Here is a 17,134-nt window from a genome sequence, read left to right on the forward strand (position 1 = left end):
GGGCCGGCTCAGGGACAGACTCAGGGAATGCCTCAGGGACAGCCTCAGGGACAGCCCCAGGGACAGCCCAGGGCCAGCCTCAGGGACAGCCTCAGGGACAGCCCCAGGGACAGCCCCAGGGACAGCCCCAGGGACAGCCTCAGGGACAGCCTCAGGGACAGCCCCAGGGACAGCCTCAGGGACAGCCCCAGGGACAGCCTCAGGGACAGGCTCAGGGACAGCCTCAGGGACAGCCCCAGGGACAGCCTCAGGGACAGGCTCAGGGACAGCCTCAGGGCCAGCCCCAGGACAGCCTCAGGGCCAGCCCCAGGACAGCCTCAGGGACAGTCTCAGGGCCGGCTCAGGGACAGACTCAGGGAATGCCTCAGGGACAGCCTCAGGGACAGCCTCAGGGCCAGCCTCAGGGCCGGCTCCCCGGCGCTCCCCCGGTGCCTCCCCGGTGCCGCCCCGGTGCCGCCCCGCCCGGGCCGTGCGTGCCCGCCCCGCCGCGCAGCCGTGCCCAGAAGCGGGAGCAGGAAGCGGCGGGGCCGCGGGCATGGCGGGCAGCGGCCCGGCGGTGAGTGGGGAGCCCGCGGCAGCGCCGGGGCTGGAGCGGGGCCGGGGCGGCCGCGGTGCCGCCGGGGTCTGGCGGGGGCTCCCGGGCTGGAGCCGTCCTTGTCGTGCCCTGCGTGTGCCCTCCTGTGGGTTTCTGCTGCACGGGTGGCACCGTGGCTGCCAAGTGCGTTTCAAAGCTTCCCCGAGGCCGTAGGTTGTGGTTTCTGGAGGGGCAGCGCTGCCGTGGGTGAGGCTGCTGTGTCGGGAACCAGCTCTGCAGGGTGCTGAACGCTTCTGTAATTCCTCCTTGACCCCATCCCTACTGCTCTCCGCAAATGGAAGGATTGGTCTCTTGCCAGGAGGCTTTAACTGTGCTTTGAATTCACATCTTCGTTTGTATTAACAGAATTTATCACGCCCAGTGAGTGCTTCTGGTAAAGGGGGAGGTGTGTGTGGTGTGAAGCCGAAAAATAACAATGGTTAACAATTGTTTTGTTAACCACCAGTGTAAAAGCCATTGCCAGGGGCCTCATCGACCTCATATGCACAGGAGCCACAGCATCCATGAAGATGAAGGTCTCCCAGGCCCATATCCCATTGCTGAAGACCCCAGCACCTGTGATATTGTCAAGGCTACACAGTAAGTACATCTTCTGAGTGTTCAGAGTGTTGAAATCGATGGGAGTGTCCTCAAATGTGAGCCAGGCTGGATATTTTTACAAAGGAAATGTTTTCAGTTTCATTTTCTCCCTGTAGTGGAAGAAGAAAAATAACTTACTGTTGCTATTATAAATAAAAACATTTCAAGCAGCTTTGTTTAAGTAGAAAATTATACCCATCAAGGCACAGCCCCACTCTTTTTACAAGGCTTCCATTGAATGTAATGTGGAATTTGCTCCAGTAGGTACTGCTGTGTGATGCTTACTGCGATGTATATTTTCTTTAGGATGTAACTGTCTCCAGACTGGAGAATACTGAAAAAATGGTAAGTAAATTGGTTTTTTTTCTTTCTCATTTAAGGTATGGAATGCTAGAGCGATGCAAAGAACTGGTAGAAGCAGGATATGATGTTCGACAACCAGACAAAGAAAATGTGACTCTTCTTCACTGGGCAGCAATAAACAACAGACAGGAGCTGGTAAAGTAAGCTGGGAGTCCCTGTGGCAGTAACACAGTGTATTCTGCCGCTGTTACCTATAATCACTGTTGCTTTTGTACTTGAAATCAAAGGAATGTGGTGCTTGAGAAGAAAAGGGTAGAATTCAAATTTTAATGTACTTATCTTAGTGAAAATGTCACTGAAATGTAAAGGTAGCCTGTTTCTTTATATATGAAATCATGTAGTACATGAAATCATTAGATTTTCCTGTGTTTGTTTCTGTAACAAAGATGAAACCTGATTTTAGAAATACCTTGCTAATGACTCTATTTCTTCAACATTTTCTTGAAATAGCATTATTTACTACTAAACCACTTTTGTCCACTTGCTTCTCTAGTGAATTTTTTATTATGAGCAATTTAATCCTTTAGCTATGTTATCTTTAGTGTAATGTTTTGCTATTTAATTGTGTTATTATATTGTGTTTGCTATTATGTTGTGTTAATGCCTTACTGTGTTGTTGTTACACAGATATTACATTTCCAAAGGTGCGGTAGTGGATCAGCTGGGTGGGGATTTGAATTCTACGCCCCTGCACTGGGCCATCAGGTAATGCTGCTTGCAACCCCCAACTGCAAATCTGTGGGTATTTACAGCTGTGGTAGCATTTTCTGAGAACCAGAGAACAAAGCACTGCTTGTCTGGAGAAAACATGACCTGAAATAATTATTCTGGGAAAACTTCTCCGAGTGGGAAGTCTCCCATTGGAAGATGAGTGCTTTCTTCTGGACTGTCAGTCTTTTGCCAGAGTCAGAGGCTTGGATGACTACTCACAGGAGAAGTTACTGTAGAATAACCACCATAGTCTAAATTAATACTTCGCCCTAGGCTCATTTATTAATGTGTATATATTTAATATAATTTACTGAATAATGCCACAAGAAGCTGAAATATTTTGTGGGATGCCTGTGAGAATTATTAAGGCAATGCTTTCATTAAAGTATCCATTTTTAAAATCATCTCTATAGTTTCATTTCACATATTGTTGTAGACAAGGACACCTTCCGATGGTGATGTTATTGTTGAAATGTGGAGCGGATCCCAGTCTTATTGATGGGGAAGGATTCAGTAGCATTCATTTAGCAGTGCTGTTCCAACACATGCCCATCATAGCCTACCTCATAGCAAAAGGCCAGGTATGTTGCTGATGCCCCAAATGTTTCTTGATTACAAGTAGCTGCCTGTGTATGGGAGACATTTCAGAATTAACTGTGTTTTTTTCCCTAGATGAAAAACAGTGATTTTACACCTACTTTTATGTGCTAGAAGCACAGACAAACTTAGATGTTTTTTATATTTCTGTATAGAATTTTTTTTAATGCCCTTCCCTATTCCTGTCATTCCTCACATCCAGATTCACTTACATTTCAGCATGTTTAGGAGTTTTGTTATGGCTATATGGATTTGTGGTGCTGTGAAATAATCAATGGCTTTTAAACGTGGGAACAAAAAGCAGTATATGATGTGTAGACATCATTAAGTATTTATTATTTGATTACAGCTTTGTAACTAATAATCTGTGCAGTTGTCCATAAGTTGAAGAAGGCAGAATGAATGATCAGACTAGAATTTTCTGAAATTTCATTAGAAATTTCTGTCTTGTATCCATGGCAGTTGATGTCTCTTAGCTTATATGTGAAATGAGCAGAATTGATGGCAAGTGTAACAACATGCTAATAAAAATGACAGGAGAGTTCTTAAATGATGTAGACTGATTCTGAGAAACAATCTAATGTTAGGATTTAAAAGTTTGCTAAGTTTATTTTCTTTCTCATGAAGTTCTTTTTGGGGAGAGTAACTGACTTCTGGGATGTAGGCGTAGTGGTGTATATCACAGGCTTAGTAAAGTTGTTGGCCCACCTTATTCTACTAAAAATATCCGGTGAATAATTATTTTAAGTAAATATGCACTAATGTAATGATGGATGGAGGCAGGAAGCAAGGAAACCTTTGTTGTGAAGAAGGAAGAAAGGTCAGAAAGAGGAAGGAAGATAATTTAGGTTAAATGTCTTGAGATAGGTAGTTCTTCTTTATTGTTTTAATAAACTGGTTTTATGTATTTTCTGTACGTCTTTTATGTACATCTATTTACACAGAGGACGTGGTTAGCATTGCTTTACAAGGTCCTTCTTATTGATAGTATTTCTTTGCAAAGAAATACAGTTGACATAATTCACTTAAAAATATCCTTAGTGGAGTCTCTCCCTTAAAAATTACCTTAAATGGAAACTCAAAATATTCTGAAAGGAATGACATGCAAGACTTGTAGAAGGAGAAAAAAACTTTAAATGAGTGTTGGCTTCTTGGCTGATGTATTTTGATTTCTGTCCTGTTTCTGTTTATTAGTGAAGCTAAGAGAGTTATATAGCCCCAAGTTCCACTGTTTCCTGGAATCACTGGTAACCACTTGCTTGTTATCTTATTCTTAGAACATAGACACAACAGACCTCAATGGACAAACACCTTTAATGTTAACAGCACAAAAAGCCATTGGGTAAGTAGAGAATAACTGGAGAAATGTCTGTTGTATTGTACTCAAGAAGCAGTGAGGTAAATTTTTCCTTACTGTCTTTTTTTAAAACTGACAATCATTTCCCTTCCATTTGTACTAAAATATGAGGTGTTTCAGAAACCCAGAGTTTGAAATAGCTCACTGAATATAGCAAAGTGAAAAGAATTTGTAAAAGAAATTTAGGTTCGAGGCTGAATCATCTGCAGCCTTACTGTATCTTCTGTAAAATGAAAACAAATGGGTGTGGATGCAGTGAAATGCATTTAGAACTAATAAAATGGGGAGATACAAGCTATGGTGTTGTAGAAGATAAAGTCTGTGTTATGTACCTCATATATGTTAAAATGGCAAGGTAACATCATCTGGAGGAAAACTTGCAAGGCAGGTATGGAATTCTAAACAGGAGTCTACCATTGATGAACTGGTTGAGAAGACATTATATATCTGCTGTTGTTTTATAAAGTATTCAAAAATTTCATTTCCAATCTATATTGTATTGTGTTTGTTAACTGTTATACTTTATTTTCATCTAGACCGGAACCCATGAGGTTTCTCTTAAAGTTTAACCCCTCTCTCAATGCTGTAGACAATGTTCAAAAGAATACTGCACTACATTGGGCAATAGCCTCAGGGAATACTAGTGCAGTGGATCTGTTGCTGGAAGCTGGTGCCAGCCTGGACATACAAAATGTCAAGGTAGGATTTCCTTTGTGATATTTTATCCCATGTGGCATGAATGTATAAAATGAATGTAAAGAAAAATCTCAGTTCTCCATGTTGGATGTAAATTGCAGTAGGGTTTGGCTAAGAGCAGGTGTTCTTAGCCTTTCCCAGAAGGGAGTTAGTGCCTTTCTTGAGGTGTGGCTCAAAGTATGAATGCAGAGGTTCTTTGCAGCCTTTGTGTAATGACCAGCCAAGCCTTTCTCAAGAAGGAGTTAGTACCTTTCTGGAGGTGTGGCTCAAAGTATGAATGCAGAGGTTCTTTGCAACCTTTGTGTAATGAACAGCCAAGCCTTGTGTTCACTCAACAGTAATTGTGTCCTTTGAATTCTGCTCTCTTACCCTTTTCTGTTTCATTTTCTTGGGGTGTTTAATTAGTTTCATTTTCTTGAGGCCTTGTTTCATTTCTTTATCATTTCTTTATTTGGCTGTTTCCTACTTAAAGGTGTTGTCATGAGGACTTGGGCAGATTTTAAAAAATATGTTTCTTAGCGTTCAGTCAGACTTGTAAAGACTTCAAATTAATTGAATGCCCTCCTCTGAAAGCTGGTGTTTGGCAATGCCTGTTTGTACATTCAAAAGGTTACCACATATGAAAGGCTTCAACTTATTATTTGTAGAAATTGATAGCATAAATGTTGAAAGTACTGTATAGATATATTATTGGAGGCAGTCCAACAGATAAGCAGATGCAATCTATTTACAAGTATCAGTTTTCAGAACTACAAAGCTCTGATTTAAGCATGTTAGCACTTTGAATTTAGCTTACCTTTGCCTTTAAAAAATAGTGGAGGGGGAGGTGGGGGTGGGAAATAACTGCCCAGTTAGTCTTGTTTTAATGATATTAAATTCTTGCTTTTGTTAAAAGTGAGAGTATTTATGTATTAAGTAATAAATAAATAAATAAATAACCCTCTCTGTTGTTAAAGGGAAAGACACCGCTTGACATTGCTTATCAAAGTCAGAATCACTTCATGGTTTACATGATACAAGAGGAAGAAAAAATGAGAAGCAGGAAAAATAACAGGTTACTGAAAATAGTAGAGAAATATGAGGTAATTTCCTGAGTAATAACTAATAGAAATAAAACTAGAGCATGATGTGTTTAGATTGATACGCAAATTAACTCTAAGAAAAGTAATTTCTGAAATTGGATGCACAAAATAGAGTTCTTTAAAAGCATGATGGAGTGGTTTGGGTCAGAGTTTTATGTCATACCTCACCCCTGCTTTTGATGTATTGATTCATTACATGAACTGAATACTTTTAAGTAAGACCTACTTGAGTACTTTGTCATATTTTAGCAATAATTATTTTAACAGCTCTTCCTGATGTTAGCATCTTTCTTGACATTCGTGTGGGCGATTGGATACATCATGGATTTAAGTTCTGATTCTTGGCTTTTAAAAGGAGGTTTGCTTCTCAGCCTGCTATTTGTGATGTCTCTGTTTGTGAGGTTTGTGGCTTTTTCTCACTGTTTATGTACTTACTCGTCAAAGACACTTCAAAAAGCATCTGATGCATAATTCTTTTCAGAGTTCAATTTCAGTTAATATGAAAGATACTCCTGAGAAATGGTTGCACGGTGTGTGAAGAATTTAAATGCATGTATTTTTTAGAATAAATGGCCATAATAATTTAATGCATTTAGGTGCACACAATAATAGTTTCTTGTCACACAAAGATTTGAAAAAAAAAACCAAACTCAGTCTGTTAGCTAATTTTATTGTCAGAATGTTACTGATGGTCTCTATCTGGTAGACATTGAGATATCTGCTCGGAAATGTCCTTTATCACATTTGTCCTTTATCACATTGTCCTTTCCTGCTATATTCTGTCACAAAATGAGTTTTAATGAGCCATCCCCTCTCCTGCTCTCCAGACCTCCCAGTGTTATCCTGAGGCATTCCTCACTTTTCCTGCCAAAGTCAATGGTCACTGATATGGTAATGCTATCTGTGTGCAAATAGACAGAGATGGGACTTTTCACCCAGTCCTACAGCACTTCTCAGATGTATAATACTGTGCTGGAAGAGAGCACTCTTCAGTTTTATTTTTGCATTGTTAACCCCCTATATGTATGGATAAAGAATGCTTTTGACGGGCAGTTCTTGATAGCTTTGAGCAACTTGAAATATGCATGAAGTTTTTACACTTACAAACCAGATGATTTATATTCTATGGATTTATGTTTCAAATAGATTTTGAAAAATGTTTATTACTTTTAATGTTCTTTCAGGCAATTCGTGGGGCTCAAGAATCTAAGGTATCTTCCCACAGCATTTCTGCTAAGTTCAGTTTTTTGGATGTCCATGACCTGGTTTTTCTGGTTCCTGCCTGATATCCTTTATACTCAGGAATTGCAACTTTGCTTGGAGTTTCTTGGAAATCTAAACCTTGTTGTGTAAACTATGTTGAGCAGTACCAGATAATTCCATGTGACTGTTAATGTCTGGTAAGATTGGTTTAATCCCACTGGGAAGGGGCAAAGTAACTTTAAAGTTATATATAGACTTAAATTTTGTATATTCTTGAGTCTATAGATTTTTGTCTTCTTTATAACCTGACCTATTTCATATGTTACTGGAATATCAGAATGAAGGTATTATAAAGCTAATGGTTTCTGTTAGCATCTCCACGTCACTCTTTAATCTTCCTCACTGAGACTGTTGTACAGTGTTGTATTTTGTCATGTGGTATAACTGGGTAACACATATCTTAATACTGAGAGCATCTCTTCTTTCTAACATGATAAGCATTTGACAGCTGGTGGTGTTCATGCTCCTGCCTTTAAAAACAACATCCTCTACCACCACCTCCCTAAAAAAAAAGGAAGAAATTTCTTTGTGTTCCTGCAAAGTAGACTGTCTAAGTCTCCTGACTTTGTTCACAGGTTACACTCGATCTTTAGTATACAGTGAATTAATTTCTATCTGACGCTCACTTGCTTTAAAGTGGTTTCTCACTGATGGGTACAAAAACATTTTCATAGTTTGTGCTCTCTTTCCAGTGCCTTGCTCTTTTGTTACACAGTGGACATCTGTTTATTGATAAAGTTGTGTGAAAAAACCTTTAGGAAGATACTTAGAATGGCGAATAATTTTGTACTAAAGTGTGGGAACCCAGGGCACAGGGACTATTTCTCTGTCTGCTCTGAGGGGACCTGACCCCTAGAGAAGCACTGACTTTTACCTTCGTTCATGGAGAAAGCTTCCAAGACTTCAAGATAGACTAGAGTCCACAAAAGTGTGAAATAGATTATAGAGAGTAAGTATGGCATGTCACTTGGGTGAGAAATGTAGGGTTTGGGATTTTTAGTATGGTGTAGATGGGAACAAGATGGAGGTTTTAGGGTGGAGGCAGGTTGTTCTTCCTCGCCTTCTTCTTCCTTGTTCTTCATAAGTTTGGGTGATGTCTTCTAATTGGTCAGAAAAGTCCCCATCAATTTGATCAACTGATCAAGGGGTCAGTTATTGGGTTAAAAGGGAAAATAATCTGGGTGTCATTTCTTAATTGGATAGCTTAGTCTTAAAAGACCTTGTAACAAGAGATTGTTGGCCGTTTTTGTGGTGCTTTTCCAGCGTGCAGTCTGGTATATAGATGGCGTGCAAAACTTTAGATAAGATAACAATAAACAAGAAGCTGAAGACTGAAAAAGTCCTGTGCATCTCCTTTTCCTGACACAGAACCACTCCAGGAGGGTTTCCCTCCAACAGGGGAGCCCCCAGGGAGAGGCCCAAGTGGGGCGAAGAGACTGATCCTAAAGCAGCTATAATGTATTGCCACACAGTTGCAATTAATTTTTAATTCAGCCTCTAAATTACATTTTCTCTTGTACTGTTCCCAATTAAAATGTCCTTAATGGAATTATCAGGATTAACTTTGATGAACTGATCAAGTATATTCCTGCTGGGGATTCACACACGTGCTTGTATAAATAGAAATGGTGTTATTCAATTGCTGGGAAGGTTTAAGGTTTGTTTTATTGGTGTCATCTAACTTAAAAGGGAAAAAAAATTCCAGTGTTAGGGATTTGAGTCGGACACTACTGACGATAGTGAGCCTAGCAACATTCTTGAAGTGCTAACCATAGCTTGGTGAGATGGGCCAGTGCACAGGTTTCCATTTCACTGTCCAACACTTTTTCTCATGAATATGTTTTCATTCTGGAGCTGGTGACAGACCTGGGTGTTTTAAAAGTTTTCAGAATTATAGTTAGCTGTATTTGTCTGTCAAACTTCCTCTGGACTGAGTAGAAATCCAGCCATTCTAACTAAAGATTTCTCTGAGCTCCAAAAAACCATAGCAGTACAAATAGACTAGTAGTATCCATAAGAAACACACCATCATTTTGACTTCTATAATTTTATCCTGCAACTGCATTGTAACAAACACAGCTGGTGTTTGTGCTAGTATTTCATAAGTTATCACTTTGAATTTAATTAGAACTGTTTGCAGTATTGTTAGTTCATAAGACAAAACAACTTTGAGGTTGCCATCTTGGATTTTTAAAAATTGTTTTCAGTGGAGTTCATGGAATGACTGAGGGGGCACAGGACATGCAATTCAGACTTGAGCTCTCTGCCTGCTCCTTGGTGGCAGCAGAGACTGTTCTTTAGCAGCCTGAGCTCTCAAGTTTGATGCATGACTTTAATTTGTATGAAACTTGTTCCACTCCACATTCCTCTGCTGCTGTGTAGAGACAGTTAATCTTGACATGTTTTTCTTCCCCAGTCATCTGATACACAGAGGGTTTTAGTTCATAGTGTAAAAATGGTGTTCCTAATGTCCCATTACCTTTGGAAATGTTCAGCAGTGTGTGCTTAGGCTTTTCTTTTTTTGTGTGTGACAAAAATAGTTTCAGGATGACTTTCAGTTACACTTTTGAATGAGTATATTTAGTTGCTTTTGGCTGAAATGAATGGGACAAGGTAAGACTGAGTAAGAGGCTGTTTGAGTTAGGGGTGGGTGCAGCAGCCAAATGAATCTCACAGCTGCCAGAAGCTTAATAGCTCTGCATGTCTGACTGATATTGTTTAAATAAAGTACAAAAGCTTCAAAGGGGAAAAAAGCAATCAAATTTGTTTCATACCTCTGAAATATTCAAAGGCAAAAGTCTGGAGGACTTTTAAGGAGGATCACATGGAACTGTATTGTGATGCAGGTTTATATAGTTGTAAACGTCTTCTTCAGCACTCAAACTGGGCAGAATATTCAATTTCTCTGATAAGATGATCTTGGAAGGACAGAGAGGATCCCACTGTAAAAGTGCAAGTAATTTTTTTCCTTCTTGTGTCTTGCTTTTAAAGTCGTATTAACTAATTTTAGAATATTTTGCTTGTTTGATGAATAGTGGTGGTAAGAGTTATAAGAATATAGTCCTTAACCTGACTATCACATACAAAAAATGTAATTCTTAAAATCACTGTTGTGTTCAGCATGATGGGTCTTCTCTATTATTTCTATAAAACCTGGAGTACTGATCCTGGATATATAAAGACTTCAGAAGAAGAAAGAAAAGAGGTAGGTGACTTTGTAAAAACAAATGGAAGGGCGGGTGCAGTGCAACATGTATCAACCACTTCTAGTAGCTGTTTGTTATCATGAGAAGCTTTGTTAAACTGGAAAGCAGTGAAATATTCATCCTTAAAGAGGTTTTAGCAATGTTTAACAACACAGATCTTGGAGAATTTCTCCTTCTACTGCTTGTTTCCGTATCTTCCTTATCCTGCTATAATTTCCTTACCTCTATCTTTGAAATGTGAGCTTTGGTCAAAGATTGTACAGACCCACTGGTGTTATCTGTGATTTGAATTCGCATAGAACTTCACTTTAAAAATATATGTTTTGCATGGTTTCTGCTTCAGTTGTCTCTGGTTAGAAAGGAATAGTCACAGTGCTTTCCTGTATATCATATGCTAGTAAATATTTAAATTTTATCATGTGCTTTGAGGATGTGTATAATGGTTTGGCTTTTATGCTTGAACATTGTGCAACTCACATGCTGTTTCCTAACTATTTTATAGTGGGCAAAAGAAGTCATGGGCAGCCAGTCAGTAGAGAATTTAGTGTCTGATCTCTCCAACCTATGGATTAAGGAAAGCATTTTGTTTGTGATCTCATGGTTCTCATTGGGGTTGTATTTCTTCCGATTGCCAGGGAGAATAAACCACAGTTTCAACATATTGCCACAGAACTCATAAATGTTGTGTCCTTGTAAAGGAGCAGGCTTCATCTCCCTGAAATCTGGCTGACTCTATGAGAGGTGGCATCTCATTTTAAGGAATATTTAATTCATATAATTTATTAATTTTGGCAACACAGAAATACTTTTCTGAGTAATCTTGTGCGGGTGAAGGTGTATTAATCTTTACTGGTTTGTTTTTTCTTGTGCAGCTTTTTAAATAATAAGTTCTTATTCCTGTTCATGCTTGGCACTTAAAATACTTACAAACTGCAAAAGTCCTAATATAGAAATCTTCATAGCACCTATGGAAATGTTATCCAAATGCAAGCACAAAATACTTTGTCTTTCAGAACATTATAGCTCTCGCAGAAGCTGATTGCTTGGACTTCAGAACATTTTGCACATCATGTCTTGTAAGTAGGGCTTTTGTACTTATTTTCTTTGTGAACCTGCCTTTTACTCAATACTGCCATAAAAATCCTTTTCCCTCACTGCTTGTCATTAAGGTGTTACACAAGTAGTTTGTTATTTGTTGTTTAGATTTCTTTATTTCTTTTATGGTGATAAGAGATGCTTTGAGATACTTGGACACTAAGCTTTAAAAAATTCCATCTTTTTTTTAATTAAGGTGTTATGAGGTCTGTGACAGAGTAATTATGCAAAATGTGGTGGTAACTGTAAGATGATGCCTTAAATTTTGAGCAAAGTAGATGCTTCTGCTATGAGTGTGTTCTTTCCCTTCCTCCTCACCTAGGTAAGGAAGCCTTTGAGATCTGTGCATTGCCTTGCTTGCCAGGCATGTGTAGCCAGATATGATCAGCATTCTCTGTGGACTGGACAGTGCATAGGTGAGAGGGTGTTGTTTCATCACATTTGAAAATGCCACATATTTTAAAAGCTGCAGACATAACATTTATCCCCCTAAAGAGAGAGCACAAATGATGCAAGAATAGCCTGTTGATACTGAAGGACTCTGATAGGTGCCAGAGGGAAATTAGTTGGAAGAGAGAAAAGCAAATAAGAACACATACTACACAATCTGTAACTCTTTCTTTGGAGAGGGAAGGAACAGGTGATATGATTGAGACTTTAAAAAAGGAAAGAAAAAATTATTAAGATGGTGGCTAAAGTGAATACAGAATTATTAGCCAAGCAGGTCATAATAGAACTAGGGATTCAAAACTGGTAAAGGAGAAGTGTCTCCACATGGCAGGCAGGGAAATTTTGGAGCTTGCTGCTGTAAGGTTTGCAGACACAGGCAATATCAGCAGGTTCAGAAAGGGATCAGACAAACATTTTTGGACAATCTGTCCAGGAGCAGATACTAAAAGAACCAGACAAGTGTGCACAGTCTGGCATTTTAATGCAGTAGCTGTGGATGAGAAAAATGAACTACAGGAAGTGACTGGACTTGTGTGTCCTCCTGAACTTCCACTGCCCCTTGTCATTGTTAGGGACAGTTCTGAGTGGAGCTGCTGTACCACTGAGATAACCCTGCAGGGCATTTCCATCTTCTTGGGTTCTTCCCTCTCGCCCTCTCTCTTCCTTTCTGGCTCATTACTGGTGATGCTCAAGATAGGAAGGTGAGAGCTTCACATTTGTAACAATATATTTTTCTTTTTTTTTTTTCTTTTTTTTTCTTTTTTTTTTTTGTTGCCAACAGCCCTTTTCCTAGTGTTAAATGCTATTTTTGCAATGCTTGCTATTTACAAGTTGCTAGACATCCTTCTGATGTGTTGTCTCAAAGCTTTGAGCAGTATCATTTAAATGTAAAAAAAAAATATCTTCACGTAACTGTTTTTCTGACAGAGGTCTAGGGTTTTTTGTGTGTATGTTTTCAATTCTGAAGCACACAAGGTCCAGCAAATTGAACAGCTTAGATTTCTTTATATGTGATACAATTTTATTGTGCATGGGAGGGAGGTTGTGGTCTCATCAGACTAAAGCAGCTGAAGGCATGCTCTGAAGGTGAGACAAATCCTGACTGACTTTATCAGAACTAATTCTAGTATATAAATTGGGATGGCTTACAGGACAAAGTTGAGAGAGAGAGATCAGTCTTGCCAAACTCTTTTGTGGACGGCAGAGGTTAAAATAAGAAATGGTTTTAACTCTTTTTATTCCTGCTAACTTTAGTAGAAATGCAAGTACTGCTGAATTTTAAAATGTCCAACTTTAATTTTTTTTTCCTTTTTTCCCCTCAATTTCAGGCATTGGAAACCATTATTACTACCTGTTGTTCCTGGTTTTCCTGACAATGACTGGAGTCTGGCTGCTTTATGGAACTCTTCGGTGTATGTATACGTGAACTTAGTTTTTTTTAGCTTTCAAATCCATCTCTGTGTGGTCTTTATTTTTCAGCATTTCATTTCCAGCAAGTGCAACTTGCACAAGTGATACCTTATTTCAGCAGTGATGCTACTGTGTAGCTTAAGTGAAAATGCATCCTTTCTGAGTCTTTGGGCAAGTATCTGATTCCATTTATTTTGAGCAAGAACAAAGATGCTGCTGTAGGGATATCCATTGGAAAGTTGCTTAGCAGGAGGCGTTTTTGTTAGAGAGGAAATAGGGAGGCCATGTGGCAGAAGGTCAGGTGACAGGTTCTAATCTGGATGCCCTTTGCTGTAACAGAAAATAAGTTCGTAAATACATTATTGCAAAAGCTTGATTGATTTTCTTTTTTAATTTGGGAATATCCACACTAAACACAGACATTTCTTTTTGGTTTTAAAGTAGTTTAATTATGAAGAGAAAAAAAGTAAATTATCTCATTAATGAGTCTGAACTGCTACTTTGTAAAATTAAAAGATTTATTGGAAAGGAGAGGCAAGCCCTTATAATTTAGTTGCTGAGGATGAATTACTATAGCACCAGCCTTTAAAAGCAAGGATGTTTTTCTGTGGATCATGAACACAGAGTGTAAAGATTGTGCAGCCAGAATAGCAAGCACTCACACATCTGTGTGGGTGCTTTTAGGTGGCAACAGGGTAGATGAAACATATTTCTAGAGGGTGTTGCTATGTAATATTAATTTCATGCAAATAATCTTTCCTCGGCTCTTAAGGGCTTAAAAACACAATTAACTGATTGTGTGTCTTGTCAGATTGGTCCAACCACTGTGCAGCAAATTTCCATCAAGATGGAGCGTGGACATACTTCACCCAGACAGTGTCCTGCTCTCCCTGGGTTTCCTACATCTCCTCGTTAGCCTGCTTCCACACCCTGTGGGCCTCTGTGTGGCTCACTGTTCAGCTTTATCAGGTAATGTTTTCCTTCAGTTTATGCTTCTTGTCTAATTAAAGCTCTTCCCTGGATGATTTGCTCCCATAAAAACTCTGTGCCTGCTCTCCCTGGTTACTGTCACAGCAAGGTGCTTCTCTTAAATCTCAGGGCAGACCTTGAAGTTTTACAGGTTCAGCTTGTGCACTCAGCATTTCTCTGTTGGAAGTAGAATCACTGCAAATAATTCCTATAACTGAGCTTTGGGTTTATTACTCAAAATTCCAAGCCTATAAAAAGTTGTATTTAAAGACAAGAAATTTATTTGACGAATATAACTGGTATTAATGCCCCCAAAACTGCATGAAAGCTCAGTAACCCAGTTATTCCTGAGTTGAAAATTCTGTGGCAGAGCTCAGCCATATATCATTAAATTGTATTAAATCCCACTGCTACTGTAAAAATATATGACCTGGATTTTATCTTGTTGAGGACTGTCAAATTTCTTGTTTATGTTTTTCAGAGAAAACCTTGGCTATGCAAACAAATTGAGAAGAGCTGTCTTAAAACATCTGTGAAACAGCTTTTTAGCAGCTCTTAGGAAAGAGGTGTCTTTGAAATATGTGTTAAGCACACTGAGCTAAGGGCTTGTTTTACATCTTGTTCAGTAAGAAAAACCCAAAAAACAAAAAACTCCACAATCTTAGATGTGTAGTGCTACATTTTTGCAATGTGTAAGACAGTGGGATATCATGCTGGAAAAAGACAGGGAGGATATTTACAGTTTAACTACTGTGTTTCATACACAGTGATTTGAAAATATACTCCTTTATGGTATTTAGTGTCATTGTGGATCAAGGGATCTTTTTCTACATTTTGTGTGGTAGAATGTAGACAAAATGCTGAGGAGATTGGTGCTTAACTGTGATAGATCTTATACTTCTGCAGATGTCTGTGCAAGTTCAGTCTTCACAGACATCCCAATTAAGCTTGCCTTCTCTGGAAGCTGGTGTTAGATCTTGCCAGGTTCTGTTTTAGCCCAAGTGACATTTAAAGACACACTTTTCAGTCATCAGTTATAGCAGTGGTTACTTATTTGTTAGATATGTTCAGGTTCTTTCCCCCTACTCCCTTCTTATTGGTATATTTTGCTCACTAGATTTTAATTTGTGATGTTCATGTTGTAACCATTACTTATGCTTTTTTTCCAATCAGACAGTGTTCTTAGGGTTGACCTCCCATGAAAGAATGAATCTCCTGGTACAGAGAAAATCCTCTAAGCATCCTGTTTCACTCAGGAGGACACCATACAAGTGGGTACTAATGCATAGAGTGTTTTAAGCTTGTTGTCTTTTCAGTACTGATTTGCTTCACTGCTTCATAAATGCAAAAACACTGTTTTTGGGGTGAGGGAGTGCTGTCCAAAAATTTGTTCATCAGTCTCTGTGTCTGTTGTGTAGGATCAGAAAGAGAATTAAGGTCTGAACTGTCCCCTTTCTGACTTCTCCTGCAGTATTTAGCTCCATTAATAGAGAAATCAGTACCAAGGTTTCCCTGTTTCCTCAGTATACTAATAGATGAGATCTTACTAACTTTTAAATATTTGAGTTCAACTTAATCTACTCTCATTTGTTAGAGTAAAACATGTTGTAAAAGTTCAGCAAAGGAATAATGCTCAGTTGAGAGCTCTTCTGTTTCTTCTCCCTGAGTTGTCTGCCTTGACAGGTTAATATCTTAAGTACTGTCTCATGGTGAAGTGGTATTTTGCACACTTGCAATCTTCTTTTTTTAGGTTTATGAATGCATATTTTTCTCTTTTTTTCAGCCTTGGATGCTTCCAGAATCTTGCAGACTTTTTTCAGTGCAGTTGCTTTGGTATGTTCAAACCCAATGTAGTTGACTGGACCAAGCAATACAAACTTTTTCATCTGGCGAAGGAGAAAAATGTTCATTCTGTTTAAAGTTTTGCTTAATTTCTAAGACGATTGAGCTGAAAGATAAATAAAACTAGATATTTTGTTAATTTCTACAAATTCTTCTGAAGCTGCTTGTTTCTATTTTTTATTGTTGTTTCAAATATTAAACTTACCTTATATAAGATACAGGAAATTTGTATATGGAATAGTCACTGTGTGTCTGTGTATGTATAGTTTGAGCTGAAACTATTTAAAATTTTATGTGAGGAGATGACACAAATATATATATTTTTAAAGGTAAGTTTTTGGGGCAGAATTTCAAAATTATCTTGGTATCGTTTGCTTTACTTTTCTGGTGACAAAAGACAATTAAATTTGAAAATTAAGGTGAGTGTTCATGTTTAAAAACTTAACATTACAATTACACTGTAATTTTATTGCTTTTGCTGTGAAAATCTCTATTGAGTCTTTGTATTTGAAGAGTTTACATGTAATAAAATAGAGCTTTCATACTTTTAAGTGTATTTTTGCAGATTGAAATAGATTCAAGGCATATGTGACCAGTGAGGTATTTAAGAGTGGGTGGGCACAAAACCAGAAGAAGGAGCCTGACTCTTCGCCTTATGTTTTTCACATATATATGCCCTGTTAGGGTATGAAAGTGGGTAAGTTTATGATGGAAGATAGCAATGTACATTAAAAGAGGGAATTGTTCTCCACTGCATCTGTAATAGCTAGTGCCAGCCATGCTCCCAGGAAAAGGAGGGGCCAGCTGGACAGTGTGATATGAATGTAAGTCAAAGTAGGTAACAGTGAAAACCAGCAGGGAAAGAGTTCAAGATCAGGAAATTAAAGCCAGATACCATCTAGAATAGACATTGTAAGTA

General features: G+C 38.7%; 1 protein-coding gene across 1 annotated transcript; it reads left to right on the forward strand.

Annotated features, from left to right (window-relative positions):
- Window positions 1-409: 409 nt before the first annotated feature.
- ZDHHC13 (zDHHC palmitoyltransferase 13) lies at window positions 410-16,766 on the forward strand. The gene is made up of 17 exons (XM_030273466.4): window positions 410-556; window positions 1,041-1,174; window positions 1,555-1,677; window positions 2,165-2,242; window positions 2,685-2,829; window positions 4,123-4,187; window positions 4,739-4,901; window positions 5,855-5,980; window positions 6,248-6,381; window positions 7,165-7,265; window positions 10,324-10,448; window positions 11,463-11,525; window positions 11,867-11,960; window positions 13,323-13,406; window positions 14,216-14,373; window positions 15,547-15,644; window positions 16,157-16,766. Exons 1-17 carry the CDS (start codon window positions 536-538, stop codon window positions 16,290-16,292), a joined length of 1,848 nt encoding a protein of 615 aa, XP_030129326.4. The 5' UTR covers window positions 410-535; the 3' UTR covers window positions 16,293-16,766.
- The last annotated feature ends 368 nt before the right edge of the window (window positions 16,767-17,134 follow it).

The sequence above is a fragment of the Taeniopygia guttata genome, chromosome 5 (genome assembly GCF_048771995.1).
Source record: "Taeniopygia guttata chromosome 5, bTaeGut7.mat, whole genome shotgun sequence".
Lineage (NCBI taxonomy): Eukaryota > Metazoa > Chordata > Aves > Passeriformes > Estrildidae > Taeniopygia > Taeniopygia guttata.

Excerpts from the sequence above, each read along its gene's own strand:
- ZDHHC13 (XM_030273466.4), top strand. The coding sequence starts at position 536 with ATGGCGGGCAGCGGCCCGGCG. Across the intron at positions 4,188-4,738 it reads ACAGCACAAAAAGCCATTGG|ACCGGAACCCATGAGGTTTC; the intron begins GTAAGTAGAGAA and ends ATTTTCATCTAG. Across the intron at positions 10,449-11,462 it reads CAGAAGAAGAAAGAAAAGAG|AACATTATAGCTCTCGCAGA; the intron begins GTAGGTGACTTT and ends TTTGTCTTTCAG.